Source organism: Mchenga conophoros, linkage group LG19 (genome assembly GCF_057382185.1).
Source record: "Mchenga conophoros isolate Kocher_MC1m ecotype Shallow Benthic linkage group LG19, M_conophoros_male_GT1.1, whole genome shotgun sequence".
Classification (NCBI taxonomy): domain Eukaryota; kingdom Metazoa; phylum Chordata; class Actinopteri; order Cichliformes; family Cichlidae; genus Mchenga; species Mchenga conophoros.
Genome location: NC_140544.1, coordinates 29837612 through 29855393, shown reverse-complemented (window position 1 = coordinate 29855393; position 17782 = coordinate 29837612). Strand labels below are relative to the sequence as shown.

The 17782-nt window shown below is 42.0% G+C and overlaps 1 protein-coding gene across 3 annotated transcripts; it reads left to right on the top strand.

Annotated features, from left to right (window-relative positions):
* The first annotated feature begins 70 nt into the window (after positions 1 to 70).
* On the top strand, positions 71 to 17731 carry atg2b (autophagy related 2B). 3 transcript variants are annotated; one of them, XM_085257972.1, is made up of 43 exons: positions 71 to 173; positions 812 to 1218; positions 1341 to 1503; positions 1642 to 1794; positions 1884 to 1986; positions 2167 to 2329; positions 2410 to 2589; positions 2708 to 2804; positions 2905 to 3069; positions 3196 to 3347; positions 3526 to 3637; positions 3847 to 4090; positions 4184 to 4346; positions 4497 to 4589; positions 4701 to 4889; positions 5092 to 5365; positions 5454 to 5562; positions 5638 to 5839; positions 7198 to 7340; positions 7563 to 7720; positions 7824 to 7999; positions 8387 to 8537; positions 8717 to 8919; positions 11145 to 11225; positions 11358 to 11464; positions 11554 to 11646; positions 11728 to 11798; positions 11879 to 11955; positions 12046 to 12216; positions 12298 to 12430; positions 12510 to 12706; positions 12843 to 13069; positions 13152 to 13269; positions 13359 to 13550; positions 13630 to 13731; positions 13817 to 13895; positions 13975 to 14185; positions 14272 to 14341; positions 14426 to 14508; positions 14609 to 14730; positions 15970 to 16124; positions 16238 to 16387; positions 16464 to 17731. In XM_085257972.1, exons 2-43 carry the CDS (start codon positions 1057 to 1059, stop codon positions 16692 to 16694), a joined length of 6225 nt encoding a protein of 2074 aa, XP_085114098.1. In that variant the 5' UTR covers positions 71 to 173; positions 812 to 1056; the 3' UTR covers positions 16695 to 17731. The 3 variants fall into 3 exon arrangements, with proteins under 3 accessions (XP_085114098.1, XP_085114100.1, XP_085114099.1); XM_085257974.1 differs by lacking the exon at positions 71 to 173 and adding an exon at positions 288 to 400; XM_085257973.1 differs by lacking the exon at positions 71 to 173 and adding an exon at positions 543 to 564.
* The last annotated feature ends 51 nt before the right edge of the window (positions 17732 to 17782 follow it).

Genomic DNA, 17782 nt, shown 5'->3' with positions numbered 1-17782 from the left:
TCTTTCTTTTTTCAGCGTATTATATTTATGTTAAAGTATATTAAACCTTGGCCCACTAAGTGCCCGGTGGACTACACAGCTCCGCCATGTTATGACATCACTGCCTAATCCCACCCCGGAGCGTGTAGTTGGTGCGGAGTCATGAAAGTGTTTGTAAACAACTCAGTCAGAAGGTAACTTAACAGCTCTACTAATATCCTCAATTTTTTTTTAATTATCCCACGCGTGACTGCTTATAGAATCAGTGTGTATTTAAGCAGCGCTTTGGTCAGTTTGCATCTGACGTGTGAGGGTAGATATCTTTAGTTAGTGTTGGGTTTTAGGGTTAGCACCCATGCTAAATGCCAAGCTTGACGTTAGCCGGCAATGCTAATGCTGCCTCACTCTTCCCACAGAGGTGGTAAGCTAGCTAACGTCATATTTGCTAGCCGGCTAGTTAGCTCAATGACTTGCCTTTGTCTTGCCGACAATAAAAGCGCAGTTCCTGCCGTTGCGTGACAGCTTTGTGTAGGTTAATATAGCCATGGGTAAATGTGTGCCATCAAGTTTGTGACATGCTGACAGGTATTTCCAAGGCCTGCACCGGCTTTAAACGGGGTCAGCGTACGCTTAAACAAAAAAAAAATCGACAGTCTAGATTGCACTACATTACAACGCTCATTGCTGCTAGCAAGCAATTTAAAACTACCTTAAACTAAAGCATTAGCATTAATTTAACTTGCTGTTTTCGAGTATTTTATGTTAAGTCACTTGTTGTGTCAAGTGTCAAATTACACAGGGGGGTGGCACCATTTGCATGTTTTTCCTGCAGGCGTAGCAAACTGGAGTCGGACCAATCCCCATACACATCTCCGAGTGTCATCACATCCTCCCAAGTGTACCAGATTGGGGGTGATGAAGGATGTTTGAGGTCACGCTTTCTCGACGGGTCAACGGGATGACACAGCTGTAACGTCACTGACTAATTTGTAGCTGTTGAAGCAGCTGTAGGATTGCACGTGCAGAGCATCAGGGCGCCTTACACTACCTGTGTGTTGTTCACCTGCTGAAGTTAAGATGCCTTGGCCTTTTTCTGAGTCCATTAAAAAGCGGGCCTGCAGGTACCTCCTGCATCGGTACCTGGGCAACTTTCTGCAGGAGAAGCTTAGTCTGGATCAACTCAGTCTAGACCTTTATCAAGGCACTGGGTCTCTTGCACAGGTTCCACTGGATACATGGGTATGTGTAGTGCATGTGTGTTGCTGAAAATACGCCAGATTAAATTATCAGTTAAATAAACTAAGAGGTCCTCTAATGTTTTTTTATTTTTTTTAAAAAAAATTTAAAATTTTGTTCCTCAGTCACTCAATGAGCTACTGGAGACTGCAGATGCTCCTTTTGAGGTAATCACAGGGTTCATCCAGACCATCTCTCTGACAGTCCCTTGGGCAGCACTGCTGCAGGAGAACTGTGCCCTAGAAATCAAGGGTTTGGAGATGGTTCTCAGACCAAGACCAAGAGTGGGTAAGGATATATATATATATATATATATTTGTCCCTCTACAACACCTGAGAAAAAGCTTAAAATTAGTAAAAGTAAACAGTTTTATTTTATACATATGAGTAGACAAGTAAGGTAATCACTGCTGGTTATACTTCCAGCATCTGGTGTTGAACCCATGTACTGGTCCAGTTTCATGACAAGCAGCATGCAGCTTGCTAAAGAATGCCTGAGCCAGAAACTAACCGATGATATGGGAGAGAGCTTCCAGCCATTTGAAGGACTGGAGAAGTTTGCAGAGACGATAGAAACAGGTAAATTGCTTCTGTGTTTTTTGGCATTCAGCAGGTTTACTTCACAAATACTGTGTAAAGCAATGTCTTTTAAATTTCTTCTCTCACAGTTCTGCGAAGAGTCAAAGTGACATTTTTGGACAGTGTTTTTAGAGTCGAACACATTCCAGAAAATTCTAAAACTGGAATCGCTCTTGAGATTCGAATCAAAAAGTAAGTTTTTGACAGTCAGTGGCACCTCAGTTTCCACAATAAGATAATATACTTCAAATTGGTGTATATATGGTCAAAGATTTGAACACATTGAGCATGGGGAGGTACTGGTGCTGATGTTTAGTGAGAAGTTTGTATTTTAATACTTGATCTCCCCTGACAAATACTGTCTCTCTTCAGGATTGTGTACTGCGATGAAACAGGTGAGGAGAGTTCAAGTGTCAATGTGCATCAGCCAACCACGTTTGCACATAAAAACGTGCAGATGGAGGGAATTACTGTATTCTGGGACGAGTTCTCTGATGCGTCTCGCGCTGCTTGTAAATCGTCACCTACTCCATCGGTTAGTGTAGCAACTTTCACATTGTAAGACTTGTATATATGCATGTGGCCTTTTTAATCAAGTCTTTCTGTATTTTGCAGGAAACTGAGCCAAAACTCTCACCTAGCTGGAATCCAAAAATAATATGCGAGCCGCATCCCCAGTTCACAGAGCCTGTATCCTCTTCAGCGCCTTTTGAACCTGTGCAGGTTGGCAGCCTCTGTGGCAAAATTGAGTTGTCCCTCACTCTCAAAAATAACCTAGCGATGCCTGGTGCAAAGGTAAATTATCTATTTTTGAATCACAAAGATTTACGAGGAAAACAATTTCCCACGTTGTTTATCCAGTATCAGACTTTTGGGGTAATATCCACAAAATTTTGCCAACTTTTCTTCTCAGCTGGATGTTGTTGGACAGATCGATACACTGATTATTCTGCTTTCCCCACGGCAAGTTCACCTTCTTTTGGACTTATTTGGAGCCTTCTCTGGTGGAGGTGAGAACCACTCTCTTTCGAGAACTTTGGGACCAGATGGGGTCTTACGGGGTTATTTAGAAATTGTGAATGTAAGTGTATTTCTAACTCTTCATTTAAGGTGCACAGGAATGGACTAAGGATAGGAAAAATCGCCCAATACAGCAGGAGGATGAGTATCGCCTCCATATGGAACTGAACCGGTGCCTAAAGAAGGATACTGCCGTCCCAGGAGCAGATCCTGACCTCTTTGAAAGCCAAACAACCAGAACTGTGTCGAGTCGAGGTTGAGTTGAAGCACCATCCTGTAATGTCTACATTTTCTTTGATTTTGGTGATTGATTAGCTCTTCTGATGAATATTTTTCTGTTTTTTTGTTTTTGTTTTTATCTTTTTTGTTTTGCTAATGTAGACGACGTGTTTTTCTCCATGGCTGACATGGACATGTCTCATAGCTTGTCATCCCTGCCTCCTCTGGGTGAACCACCCACTGTTGATTTGGACTTGTCACTCACCAGTAACTACTCTGCCTCACCAGGAGAATCTCCCTCTGGAAATGCAACAGTAAGCCTTCATTTGTGTGATCATGCTTACAGAAACGTTCAATATGGTTTAAATCAGGTGAGATTAAGGACTCTGAATGGTCTGGAAACTCAGTAGTTAGTGATCTCATACAGGAAAAATGAGTTATACAAATAAATATTTTGAATAGTAGTGTTTCATTTTCATCTGCGTTTTGTAGGCTCTGTGGGACGAATATATGGACGTACCACGACAAAGAGAGAAGCAGACTTGTGAAACTCCCCTCCAGTCACGGGATTCGCACCTGCCTCAGAAACTGTTGAGGCAAACTTGTAAGCACTACAGTAAATTAATAGATACATAAACATATATTATGCACTCACCCTCAGTTTATCCAGTGTGTGAAACAAACAGTTTCAGCAGTTGTTGAACAGGTTATGTTCAATCAAAAGACTTATGCTGAAATATTCCCAAGATCAGTTCCCCCTTTGTGTTCATGTACATGGTTGTAGCTGGACATTATTTGCTGTTTGTGTTTCAGCCCATTCGTCCAAAACCCACAGTGATGAGTCAAGGCCAGAGTTAGTGCTGAGGTTGACACTGGGCAGTTTGGCTGTCTCAGTCCTCCACATTGACCCGCTGCCGCCACCACATGCTGCTCCCAGTCCTCTTGGCCCCATGGCTGCACACTTCTTCAGCATGGTGGGCCCAGGACAGCTTGAGCCAGCCGCTTTCCTTCAGTCTCGGGTGGTGTTTAATCAGGCTTGTCCTCATGACCACCTCAGGTGCACTTCTAATTTTAACAAATTCCTGTATTCTGAAGGTATGAGCATGTGAATGAATCAGATCACCTGAATCACCTGGGCTTATGTTTGCAGGTTTGTAGGCCAGGGTCTGAAGTTAAACTATGATCACTGGCAGGGATCCAACTTAAGGACTTTTAGCACTGACATTACCCTGAACCAGATGGAGTTTCTAGAGTGTCTGTTCACCTCTGAGGCTGTTATTGGTGGCTCGCAAAAAGGAGTTCAATATACTGAGGTGAGACCTTCAAGCCTAAGCTTCGTACATCTCTCACTGCATAACGCTTTGGATGTTTGAACACTGCGTATATGTATTTATACAGAACACTTGAAAGGTGCAGCTGTCTTGACATTAGTGTTTCACTTTAGTTTTTCTCTCACACCTCAGCTGCTGACATTTGACACCAAAGCCAGTGCTGATGCGCCGCTTACCACCTGCCTTCACCTGCTTTACAAACAGGCTGAGCGCAGAGGTCCTCAGGTAACTGCATCCGTTAGCTCAATATGAAACCACAACACTCTAACAATCAAATGCCGTTCCTCCACAATGAGTGTCTGGCCTCTACTTCTAACCCTTTGCCTCGCTGTGCAGGGCGGCCAGGTGCGTCTCAGCACCATTCCCAGGAAAGCTGAGATCCAGGTGGAGCTGGGTCCTGTGCACTCTGAGCTGGACATCAGTATTGTAGACCGCCTAAACTCACTACTGCAGCCTCAGAAACTAGCAACCACAGAGGCGATGGCCTCCCACATGTATACATCTTACAATAAACCTGTCAGCTTGGTAAGTGTGGTCCATCATGTAAGCCTATGCTTTTTGTGTATATGTTCTGACATTGAGGTTTTAGTGTAGGCACAAACTGCTTTTCTCCTACAAAAAACAAACAAACAGTAAGTCGGTACATAGAAAATTCACATTTCTTTGTACTTGGCATATATGAAAGTCATCTAATCTACATCTTTGGCTTTCTTCATAAATTTCACAGCACAAGGCTTTTACAGAGGTTTTCCTTGATGACAGCCATACTCCTGCCAACTGTCATGTGTCACTGACAATTAATGCACCAGTGCTGGGCATTGCTGTGCGCTTCCCCATCCCTGATCTGCGTTCAGATCAAGAGAGGGGCCCTTGGTTCAAGAAGTCGCTACAGAAAGAAACGCTGTACTTGGAGCTGGAAGAGCTGGAATTGAAAACCGAATTCATGGGTGGCAATTCACCTGACCAAACCAAAATGGAGCTCACTTTTAAGGAACTCACTGGTGTGTCAAGATTTCAAAAGCTCCTCTGAAGATTTAATTGTCTGTTGACTTGGACTTTAATTGTTTTTACTTTTACCCGTTTGCACAGGGAGGTTCCAGGAAGAGGACGATCAAACAGCTGCCCGGTTCCTCAGAGTGTCACACACGATGGATGGAGACATGACAACATCTGAAAGTGTAAAATTTGATTGGCCAAGGTAAGATCACATAACCAACCAGTATACATATCTCTTTGTTTAGCAGTGTCAGTAATACTACATTTTTCTGGGCAGGGTTGTGCTCAAGATGAACCCAACTGCAGTCCACTCCATCCTTGAGCGTGTGACAGCTGAAGATGAGGGGGCTGAGGACCATTCTCTTGAAGAAGAGGAGGAGGAGGAAGGGGCTGCTCATTCACTGAAGGATGTATGTGACTTTGGGAAGCCAGAGCCATCACCCTTTTCTTCACGTAGGGTTATGTATGAGAATGAAGAGGTAGGTTATGGGTCAACAATGTCCAGTTAACCTATTCTTGACACGACTGTCTCTTTGATTTTAACTGTTCATACTGTAGCATCTCAAATCTGCATTGTAGCCCCTGCACCTGAAAACTACAGTGAATAATTACCAGACAACCTCACACTAAACGGCTGCTTTCTGACGCTTCTGCAGAAAGCTGAACGTTTCTCAGCTCACATCTGTCTTTAAGATTTATATCTCCAGATATTTGTTTGACACATGTTATCTGGAGGACATTCCTAATCTGATTCAGTTTAATGTAATGTGGAAACTGAAAGCTTGTGACACATGTGTATGCCGGAAAGACTCAATTATATCAGACGAGCTGTAACCCGTGGGAAAACCCATTGTGTATTCATAGATTGTGGAACATTGTATCAGAGTTTCCACAGTCATTAGTCACAGATATATATGTATATATACATACACACACACACTTGCATGTGAGGCCACATTTTTGTGCTGCTTTTTGATGTTTCCTTGAAAGAATTGCCAGACTTGAGCAACAGGGAATAACGTTCAACAAGGTAGTTTTGGAATAATTCACTAATGTTTAATTTGAACTATCACTATAGGTCTGTATCACTATAGTTGCAAGAAAGATGCTCAAAGTGATGTTTTGCTGCTGTGCATGTTATTGCAATGCTAAATTATGAGTTTTAGATCTGTTGCTTTAAATCTATTCTTATGACACAGCTACAGTAAACGTGTATATCTTGCCTAACTTTCTCTCCGAGTGATCATCTTACATGTAATATGAAATCACAGCATCACCACTCCTTCCCCCACAGCTAAAGTTTTGAATGTTCACTGTTGAAGCTCCAGTAGCGTACCTTCTGTGCTTCTTGCCCCCCTCCCTCATCTTTTACATGCAAATCTTTTGCTGTTTTTCTCCATTCTGTCTCACTGTGTCACTCTCATCACCTTCACCAGTCAAGCACGTATTTCATTACATTTACTTCTAATCCACAAAGTTGCTTCTCCAAAGGCAGTAAGTGATGTAGGCATTAATACACTGAAAAAATACTATTGAAAGATACATTTGATGTCCAGAGTCCTTCATGTGTTTTGTTTTAAATACTTTTCCAGTTTTCTTTGTCAATTGAAAGGTGTTGCTATTTTGTTAATGGCATTGGTCCAAAGCTGGAGCAAAATGTACAGGTTGATTTATTTGCATTGGGAAGCGAGGATATTTGGTAATATATTTACATGTGTGGCAGGTGCATCTTTATGCAAAGGTGTACAATAGCTCTGCTTTGCGTACCTAACCTGCTGACAAAACAGGTGGTGACAGAGTTGTGTTTACATTTACTATTATAATCTTGTAATTCCAGATGGTCATTCCTGGTGATGTCGGTGAGATGACGGTGTTCCAGGAAAAAACGATGAATAACTCCCGGTTCATCCTTGAGTTGTGTTTCCCTAATGTGCAGCTAACACTCCCCAGCAAGGCATTTTATGAAAAACTACACAACAGGTAGGTCACTTGGCTTTCACCCAGAGCAACTTCATTGCCTCTTATTTATTTATCTTTAATTTAACTAATTTATCTACAACACACATCTTTAACAGCCTGTTAACATTGCTTATTACTGGACCTGAGGTTCACCAGCTACTGTCATATCAGGGGAAAACTTTTTCAGCTGCATATTCTTCTCTATGCATTTAATAATTCTTATCCATATTCTAAATATTTTAGGATAAACAATGACCTTCTGCTGTGGGAGCCCACTGCTCCATCACCAGTGGAGACTGTAGAGAACATGCCATATGGAGTTGGACTCTCTGTTGCCAGTCAATTGATCAACACTTACTCCAAGGACAGCTTTAGCCAGTTCCGCTCCACTGGTCCTGAGGGTGCGACAGAACAGTGTTTTCACCTAATTCTTTAGTCACTTATGATGTCATGTTTAAATTACAACTTATCTGCTCATAAATGGGTGTTTTGTTGTCTTTGCAGAGGAGACCAGTGGATCAGAGGAGGAGAACATGCACTATTACTCGCCTGCCGCTGACCTGGGCTTCAGATCTCGAAAGAAGAAGAAGCCCAAAGCCCACAGCAAGAACTCCCAGAGCCTTTTCTCTGTCAATCTTAGTGTCAATCATGGCCTTATGTGTCTTCATGCTAATGCCAAGGTAACCTTCAGTATTTTCCACACGCAGGCTTTACTTTGGCTTGCTGGCCAAATATATTTGACGTCAGTTTTATTTTATCGACAACATCCATCACTGATTTAAAAGTGGACAGTCCCCTCACTCCAGCTTTAAAAGTTCAGTTGCTGCTAACCAGCCAGCTGGGCCCCTCCCATTGTGTCTTTCACTAAAGACAGCATGGACAGGTTGCTGCTGTGGTAGTCCTCAATATCTGCAGCGACTTGACCTGACTTAATCTCCCCTGTGTTGCACTTCTAGTGGTCACCCTTGTTCTGCCTGGGGAAAAAATAAAAAGTGCACCAAAAAAACAATGAAATTTGTGGATAGCTTGTTATGTGGACATTGGAGTTGAGTTTGTTGTTTTTACAGAAGGAGGATAAAACCACACTGAAAAACAAACATGGCGAGTTCTGGCTGGAGGTGAAAAATGCAGTTTTGTTCAGCGTCACTCAGTATGAAGGCTTTAAAGATCAGCACTACATCTGCTTTCACACCAGCAGCATCTGCATGTATCACCAAGGTAAGCTGCTTCCTGTTTGTGTGTAATATCACTATTGTCTTAGTCTTATGATGTTATGAGTGATATGTGGTGATAATGGGACCTAAAAATATATAAAAGTATAGGTAACGGTCTAGAACTGTACTAACTGTACGACTGTATGCGTTTTCACTGATGACTCAATCTGTTATTATCCCCAGGACTCATAGATGGAGGCACTTCCGTCTCAGACATCAAATTGCCATGCAGGACACATCCTCATTGGCTAGAGCCAACCATCTACCAGTCAGAAACATCTTCAGAAAAATTGTCAACGCCTTCGGAGGGTATCGGTTTAGAAGCTCGCAGCATGGTTTCTGTCGCTGTCAAAATCTCATCACAGAATGCAGAACGCAACATCAAGGTCAGATACTCAAAACAGTTAGTGTGTGTATTTCACAGATTTGTTGTGAACCACTTCAGCAAGTCCACTACAGACTCAAGTGTCACATTCTGTACATAAAGTACTTATGTTTGAGTTATTTTTAAAGGCTGGCAGGCTTTATTCTGCACTCATATTGTCCATGAGTTTTGGATCTACTTCCCAGTCAAAATTGAGAAATCGCCATGTTTCATTATTGGTGGTTATTACATTTTTAAACCCTTACTGTGGAAGAGAAATGTTGTTTTGTTATGTGTTGCTTATTAAATAAGTCCACTTATGTGGCTGTGTGTATACAGTGGCTTGCAAAAGTATTGGGCCCCCTTGAACTTTTCCACATTTTGTCACATTACAGCCACAAGACCAACACAAAGTGGTGCACATGTGAAAAGTGGAACGAAAATCAGACATGATTCTAAAAAATTTTTACAAATAAATAACTGCAAAGTGGGGTGTGCGTAATTATTCAGCCCCCTTTGGTCTGAGTGCAGTCAGTTGCCCATAGACGTTGCCTGATGAGTGCTAATGACTAAATAGAGTGATTACTGTGTGTAATGTCAGTACAAATACAGCTGCTCTGTGACGGCCTCAGAGGTTGTCTAAGAGAATATTGGGAGCAACAACACCATGAAGTCCAAAGAACACACCAGACAGGTCAGGGATAAAGTTATTGAGAAATACAAAAAGATTTCCCAAGCCATCATTCAGAAATGGAAGGAGTATGGCACAACTGTAAACCTGCCAAGACAAGGTCGTCCTCCTAAACTCACAGGCCGAACAAGCAGAGCGCTGATCAGAAATGCAGCCAAGAGGCCCATGGTGACTCTGGACGAGCTGCAGAGATCTACAGCTCAGGTGGGGGAATCTGTCCATAGGACAACTATTAGTCGTGCACTGCACAAAGTTGGCCTTTATGGAAGAGCGGCAAGAAGAAAGCCATTGTTAACAGAAAACCATAAGAAGTCCCGTTTGCAGTTTGCCATAAACCATGTGGGGGACACAGCAAACATGTGGAAGAAGCTGCTCTGGTCAGATGAGACCAAAATGCAAAACGCTGTGTGTGGCGGAAAATTAACACTGCACATCACTCTGAACACACCATCCCCACTGTCAGATATGGTGGTGGCAGCATCATGCTCTGGGGGGGCTTCTCTTCAGCAGGGACAGGGAAGCTGGTCAGAGTTGATGGGAAGATGGATGGAGCCAAATACAGGGCAGTCTTGGAAGAAAACTTCTTGGAGTCTGCAAAAGACTTGAGACTGGGGCGGAGGTTCACCTTCCAGCAGGACAACGACCCTGAACATAAAGCCAGGGCAACAATGGGACGGTTTAAAACAAAACATATCCATGTGTTAGACTGGCCCAGTCAAAGTCCAGATCTAAATCCAATCAAGAATCTGTGGCAAGATCTGAAAACTGCTGTTCACAAACGCTGTGCATCTAATCTGACTGAGCTGGAGCTGTTTTCAGAAAGATTTCAGTCTGTAGATGTGCAAAGCTGGTAGAGACAGACCCTAAAAGACTGGCAGCTGGAACTGCAGCAAAAGGTGGTTCTACAAAGTATTGACTCAGAGGCTGAATAATTACACACACCCCACTTTGCAGTTATTTATTTGTAAAACATGTTTGGAATCATGTGTGATTTTCATTCCACTTCTCACGTGTGCACCACTTTGTGTTGGTCTTTCAAATCAAATCACTTTTATTGTCACATCACATGTGCAGGTACATTGGTACAGCACATGTGAGTGAAATTCTTGTGTGCGAGCTTCACAAGCAACAGAGTTGTGCAAAATACAATAATGTAAACAAGCAAAATACAAGAATGGCTACATCTGAAACTAATAAATATATGTACAATATATAATAGTATATGCATTTCTGGATGTGTATACTAAATACTTTTCTACGTGTGTGTGTGTGTGTACACATATTTTACAAATTAAGTAGAGTAAACAATAAATGAAATATATAAAAATATACAAATACGTTTTCACGTGGAATTCCAATAACATTGATTCATGTTTGTGGCTGTAATGTGACAAAATGTGGAAAAGTTCATGGGGGCCCAATACTTTTGCAAGCCACTGTATGTTTGTATGCAAATTAAAAAAAATTCCACGTAATTTAAGAAGTAATGTGCTCGCTGTGATGTCCTCTTTTTTTTCTTTTTTTTTTTCCCTCCTTTCTAATTTTCCGTCATGCAGGAGTTTCTGGTTGCTGTTGGGGTGAGAGGTGCTACACTCCAGCACAGAGTGGTCCCTCCTAGCTTGGGCTGGTATGACCAGGTAAAACAAACTGCCTTAGGCTGCTGTCATATAAGCTTTATTTGACCTTCATATGATGTGTTTACAAAGCACAGAAGAAATGTGCAATAACATCAGGTATTCATAATCTTACTGATGATTTGTCTACAACAGATTGTTGACTTTCTGAATGTTTCTGATGAACCCGTGTTGGGTTACGCTCCTCCTACGTCTGTCACCACACTACATTTGCACCTATGGAGCTGCTCTCTGGACTACAGGTGAAGTAGAACAAAACACTAAATGGTGGCTGGTTTTATTATCAGAGTGTGTTCTTATGTGACGCTTGATTTTATTTTGTTTTTTGCAGACCCCTGTACTTGCCACTCAGATCGTTGCTGGTTGTGGAAACATTCAGCATCTCCAGTAGCGTCTCTCTAGACAACTCCTCATCAACACTTAGGTGTGAAAAAGCAACTGGATTTCTTCTGAAATACAAAAATGTGTGGAGGTTACATTATTTAGTAAAATATGTTGTTTCCAGGATCATTTTGGACGAAGCTGCTCTGTTCCTCTCAGATAAAAGTAATGCTGTCTCTGTAAATCTAGCTCGTGGTAAGTTGACTTCAGAAACGGTGTTGAATGCGACTTTACATGAAGCTTTGACAAATTTTGACTTTTTCTTTTTGTCACAGATTATGTCCAAGTGGTAGACATGGGAACCTTAGAGCTGAGGATAACAGCAGTCAAACCTGGAGTAGATGGAAAATTGGTAAGTGTTAATTATTCATATTCCCATTTTTAAAAAACAGACAAAACAGGCTTGTACAAACACTTATTTTCGCTGTCTCTTGGGTGATAGTCGGAGCCCAGATTCGAGCTGCGCTGCTCCAGTGATGTGATCCATATCAGAACCTGTTCGGACTCCTGTGCTGCCCTCATGAACCTCATACAGTATGTAGCCAGCTATGGAGACTTGCTGCCCCCAGCTGAACCAGAGACCAAGCACAGCAGCACTGCACAAAAAAGCAAGGTCAGCAGTGTCACTCAGTTAAAGCATAATTGTCAAACTTTACCATATGCACAAGTTTATTCTGAGTGTATTTTTGGACAGATGGAGGCTTCTAGCCGACCACCATCTCAGACTTCGCTCCTCGCTGAGACTGAGCAGCAGATGTTACAGGATCTCATGAGTGACGCTATGGAAGAGACTGATGGGCAGCCTGTACCAGGGCCGCAGCAGAACGGTAAATACTTCGCTCAGTGAGGTAAAAAAGTGTTTCACCCATGAGGAGTCTTTACTTTATGAATTTCACACCACTGCAGGCACACCTGAGGAGCAGATTCAAGACCAAGAACCACCTCGCTCAGACCTGTTCCTGTTCCCAGATGAAAGTGGGAATTGCCAAGATTTAAGCCCCCCGTACCCCATGCTTCCTTCTCCTCTCATCACACCAGCCCCTAATCTGGCCCAAGAGACTGACGACTTTTGTATATTGGAAACTCCGAGCTCCAGAGGAGAGGTTGGGACATACTCATTCTTCAAGTTAAGGCTACATATTTTTGTGTAGCCTTAACTTGAAGAGGCTACATAGCATAGTGATCGACTGTTTTTGCAAAACCTGTTTATGCCTGACTGTAAGAAAAATGTGTGTTCAGGATCGAGATCAGGAGCCGGTGGTGAAGCAGCTATCCTCGGAGCCAGTAGAAGTCAAAGACGATCACTTCAGTCAGCCTCTGGATGGAAGTGATTCCAGCCGTGGAGCCAACTTTCCCATCCCAGAGGTTCGCTACCTCATTAAGGAGATCTCTGTCATCTGGCATCTTTATGGTGGAAAAGACTTTGGGAGTGTGAGCTCCATAGTTTCTCCTGCTAGAAGCCGGGGGTGAGTCATAAACTGGGTTCTCTTTACATTTGTTAAAAGGAAGACATATTTACTTAACTCTGGTCTTTACTCTGTCTTGCAGATGTACACCTCATAGCTCCCCATCTCAAACTCCAGTGAGACAAGCGAAGGCTTCAGGGCGGGTTGGTGGTGGAAAGGGAAGGAATCCTGATGTCCTGATGGAGATTCAACTCAGCAAGGTAAAGTTATGCTGTGCAGAAATACATGTTCATTATTTTGTGAAATGCCATTTGGGGTTTCTTCAGCTTTTCTTTTACTGCTTCTTCAGGTGAGATTCCAGCACGAGGTGTACCCCCAGATCTCAGCGGTGTCGCGTCCAGCAGTGGACCAGCCAGTGTCCCGGCAGGTGTTCTCTGTGCAGGACTTGGAGATTCGAGACAGACTAGCTGCCTCCCAGATGAACAAGTTTCTCTACTTGTACTCTAGCAAGGAAATGCCCCGAAAAGCCCATTCTAACATGGTGAGGAAAGCACCATACTTGTGGTAATCGTGGTAAGTTTTGTCCTGTCGTAACCATGTGTGTGCGCTTTTTGTCTTAGTTGACAGTCAAGGCGATGCACATGTGTCCTGAGTCAGGCCAGGCTCCCCCAGAGTGCTGTTTACGGGTCACTCTAATGCCTCTTCGCCTCAATATTGATCAGGTGAGAGTTGGGTACAAATTATTTCTCTAACCCTGGCAAACAATGAGCATTATCTTTTAAGTGATAGCTTCTTCTTTATTTGAAGGATGCACTGTTCTTCTTGAGAGACTTCTTTACAAGTCTTGCTGCTGAAGTTGAGTTTTTCTCACCACCTATTCACGAAGGTAAGATTGCCACAAAACTGTATAATTATCATGAATCCTACTTTTATCTCATGCATCTTTAACGTTTTGTCTGTTTTAGCGGTTTGTGTTACCACAAAGAAAGTGGCTGCCCCAGAGATCTCTTGCAGCTTCTCCAAGCACGCTGGTGGGAGCCAGGATCCAGCCCCAATCATCTCGGTGCCTGCACAGAGACGACTGAGCCAAAACGGTTTCTCTACATCCGGCAGGGAAGACGCAAATGACAGTGAAGCCTCTGCTTCTCCCTTCACAGACCAACCCATCTTCTTTAGGTTAGAGGTTATTTTTATTGACCACTAAGCCGTTTAACTTTCCAAACTGCTTGTTTGTGTTCAGAAACCCCTTGTCATCTTAACAGGGAGTTTCGATTTACTTCTGAGGTTCCCATTCGCCTGGACTACCATGGGAAACACGTGTCTATGGACCAGGTAACTGTCTAAGAGAGGACTTGATTAACTCCACGTTATGTTATGAGTGCTTCATGAATGATTTTTATGAGTACCTCGTTCCAGGGAACATTTGCAGGGATCATTTTCGGGCTGACACAGCTGAATTGTTCAGAGCTCAAACTGAGGCAGTTGTGCTACAGGCAGGGGTAAGTATACCGCAAAATGTATCTCATGAGACAATAAATTAGCAAAAACATAATTCGCACACAGTGATCCGTATTAAAGTAATACTTGTTTGTGTTTCAGATTATTAGGTGTGGATAAGCTCTTTTCCTATGCAATAAATGAGTGGTTAAATGACATAAAGACAAACCAGCTTCAAGGACTGCTGAGTGGTGTGGCACCTATTCATACTCTGGTAAAACTGGGTAAGTGTAACAGTTCAAGGGATAATCTCAGATGGTTTACTGTATTTGGTAAGAACAGGGCTGTTGCTGTACCTTGTTCTTGTTGGCCAGTTGGGATGTGCTACATGATTAAATGTTGCTTCTCTTGTTAATCAAGACATGAAATACTAGTTATTTAATCCAATTATGCAAATGTTTGTTAATGTACAGTGCACATCAACTGTCAGTTATACCTCAGCAACATTACACACTCTTTCCCGTGAGTGGATATAAACAAGCACAGTGAAAAGGAACACAAGTGACAGCTCTGTGAACAAGTGTAGATTTGCAGTGTTCTTATCTAGACAATAAACAGTTATTAGCAGGCCTTGTAAGATCACACTGATGAATAAGCTGAGCAGTGTGTAACCATAATCTGCTCAGGTCTATAAACATTAACATGTAAGCTAAGCAGTGCTCGTGTTAGCTACTTGCAGCAGAATAAACTGATGTGTATCAGTTGTATTGCAGATGCCAGCAATAAATGAAATTTAAGAATGCACAGGTCCAAATTTTTTGTAGTTCTGATCTGACACCTTGGATATCAATAATGGTTCAAACTGCTGGAAATGCGCGAATGAAAGCTGCTGCTGTAGCTAAAGAGAAGCGTCTCCAAGCTGCTGAAGCTCGGATGTTAACTTCCTATACATTGCCTCACTCTCCCATTAGCAATCGAAGCATTGCTCCTGTTGCGCAATTATTAACACAGTGTAGAACTGAACTGAATGGATTAGCTGTGGACTGTAGCACTGACACCTATAACCTTAGCACATCTTTATTACACTTTATTATTATACTTTGTCTAATATGAAAGAATAAGATTTAAAAAATCACAATTTTTCCCAAATTGTATTTGTACAGACATTGTTTAACTTGTCAGTGAACTGTCTGTTATCTTACGTCCAGACTTGTTAACTAGTCTGATTTTTGTTGTTCTCTCATTTTAATTGACTTGTAAAGGAGTTGCCTGGTGCTTGGCCCAACAACTTTCTAATTTCTGAAAAGTTCCTTGAGTCAACATTTCCTTGTTTGACAAAATTTTCTTTATTGTTTCTGACATTTCAGAATCAGCCTTAATCACTTTCTTTTTCTTTAATAAAAAACAATCTGGAACAGAAACTGCTGTGAAAGTCATTTCCAATATGAGAGCTGAGGTCCAGCTTTTGACTTTCAGTTGCTTTACTCCTCTGTCAATGTTGTTTTTTTTTCTTTCATATTCAGTTCATGGACTCAGGGATTTGGTCTGGCTCCCGATTGAACAGTACAGGAAGGATGGCCGGATAGTCCGTGGATTTCAGCGCGGCACGGCTTCCTTTGGAACCTCTACAGCTATGGCTGCCCTGGAGCTCACAAACAGGATGGTGCGGACTATTCAGGTAAACTGGTCCACTGCTGCTAATAAAATATTTGCATGCATTTCCTTCTGTAAAGCACGTAGAAAAATCTATTAATTGTTGTCTTTTATAATTTTTTTTTTTTCTGTTTTTAGGCAGCCGCTGAGACAGCGTATGACATGGTGTCTCCAGTGCCTGATGAGAGGGACACAAAGAGGGTAAAACGGATCTCCCATTATGGACTGGCTCATCAGCCTGTCGACCTCAGAGAAGGTGTAGCCAAAGCCTACACTGTGGTGAAAGAGGTAAAAAAAACAAATAGGAAAACCTTCAGTTCTGTGAAAGAAAAGATGTTTTAAGGACTGCAAAATGTTCCCACAGGGGATCACAGACACTGCACTAACCATCTACGACACAGCCACCCGGGAGCACGAGCAGCGAGGTATGACTGGGGCAGTCGGTGGAGTTCTCCGCCAGCTTCCACCTGCAGTAGTCAAGCCACTCATTATGGCCACTGAGGCGACTTCAAATGTCTTGGGTGGGATGAGAAACCAGATTCACCCCGATGCACGTCAGGAGGAGTCGCAAAAATGGAGGCAGGGCGACGAGTAAGTGTCATTGCCTTATGGAAAACTGAAACAATGACTGTGCAGCAGCTACAGCTTAATAGGTGTGCTTTTGAAGAAGGCAAAAGGTGGACAGTGAGTGCCGGTGTAAATAAAATGGTGTTCATCCTGTGGCAGTTTGAGCTACTGTGATTTTTAGCTTGTGTCAGCTTATCACATGCCTCACAGTGCCTTCATGGTCATCAACATTGTTCAACTGTATGCTTGTAATCAAATGGATGAAGAAGGGTGAGTTTGAGCAGCACTTATAATGTTATTGTGTATGATGCTATGTTGTAGGGTAGACCATACAAATGTAAAATGTAAAGGCTTAAGAATGAAGGAATAGGTCCTTTCATCTGCTTCATTTTCAAACAGCTGTTTACAGATTGTGTGGTTGCGTTCTCTTATCCTACTTTGTGTCAGCAAACACTAATATTCTAGGTGTAATGACCCTTAATTTATATAAGATGTACTGTATGTGGGCCTTGTTATTTACTGTAAATATTCCTAATGAGCAGCATTTCGTGCAAATATGAGAGAACAAATGTAAAAACTGAATGTGTTGCATCTTTGTAAAGCTCTGTAATCTGCACTTTTAACTGAGTCGAAGCGTAACAAGTGAGAGATGGGACGATTATCCAGACTTGTTCTAAGGTTTCACAATTTTAGTGTTGCATAATTTTCACAAAAGCTGCTGTTTAAAAAAAGGAAGCTGCGGTTTAAATTTAAAAACTGCTTTATTCTTACAGTCTCGTGTATCACATTTTTGAATTGTTGATAAAGTGAATTACTCAAGATCCATAAGTAAAGTCTTAATGTACTGATAATCTCATTTGTTTAGTTTTTTTTTAATTATTATTAAGCTATATGTTTATATATTGATGTCTGATGTGATCAATTGTGTTGCTAAGTCTTGATTTTTATTTTTTTTCTTCCTTTTTTGGTTATGTGGTAAGAGTATTATTTCTTGTAAATATATGTACAGGTGACTCATGAATTTGTATTAAAAGCATGATGGAGAAATAAAAACGGTGAAGTTAACACTGGAGTGTGCTTGGTTGGTGTTTATTTACTTAGACTCTAGACATTTTT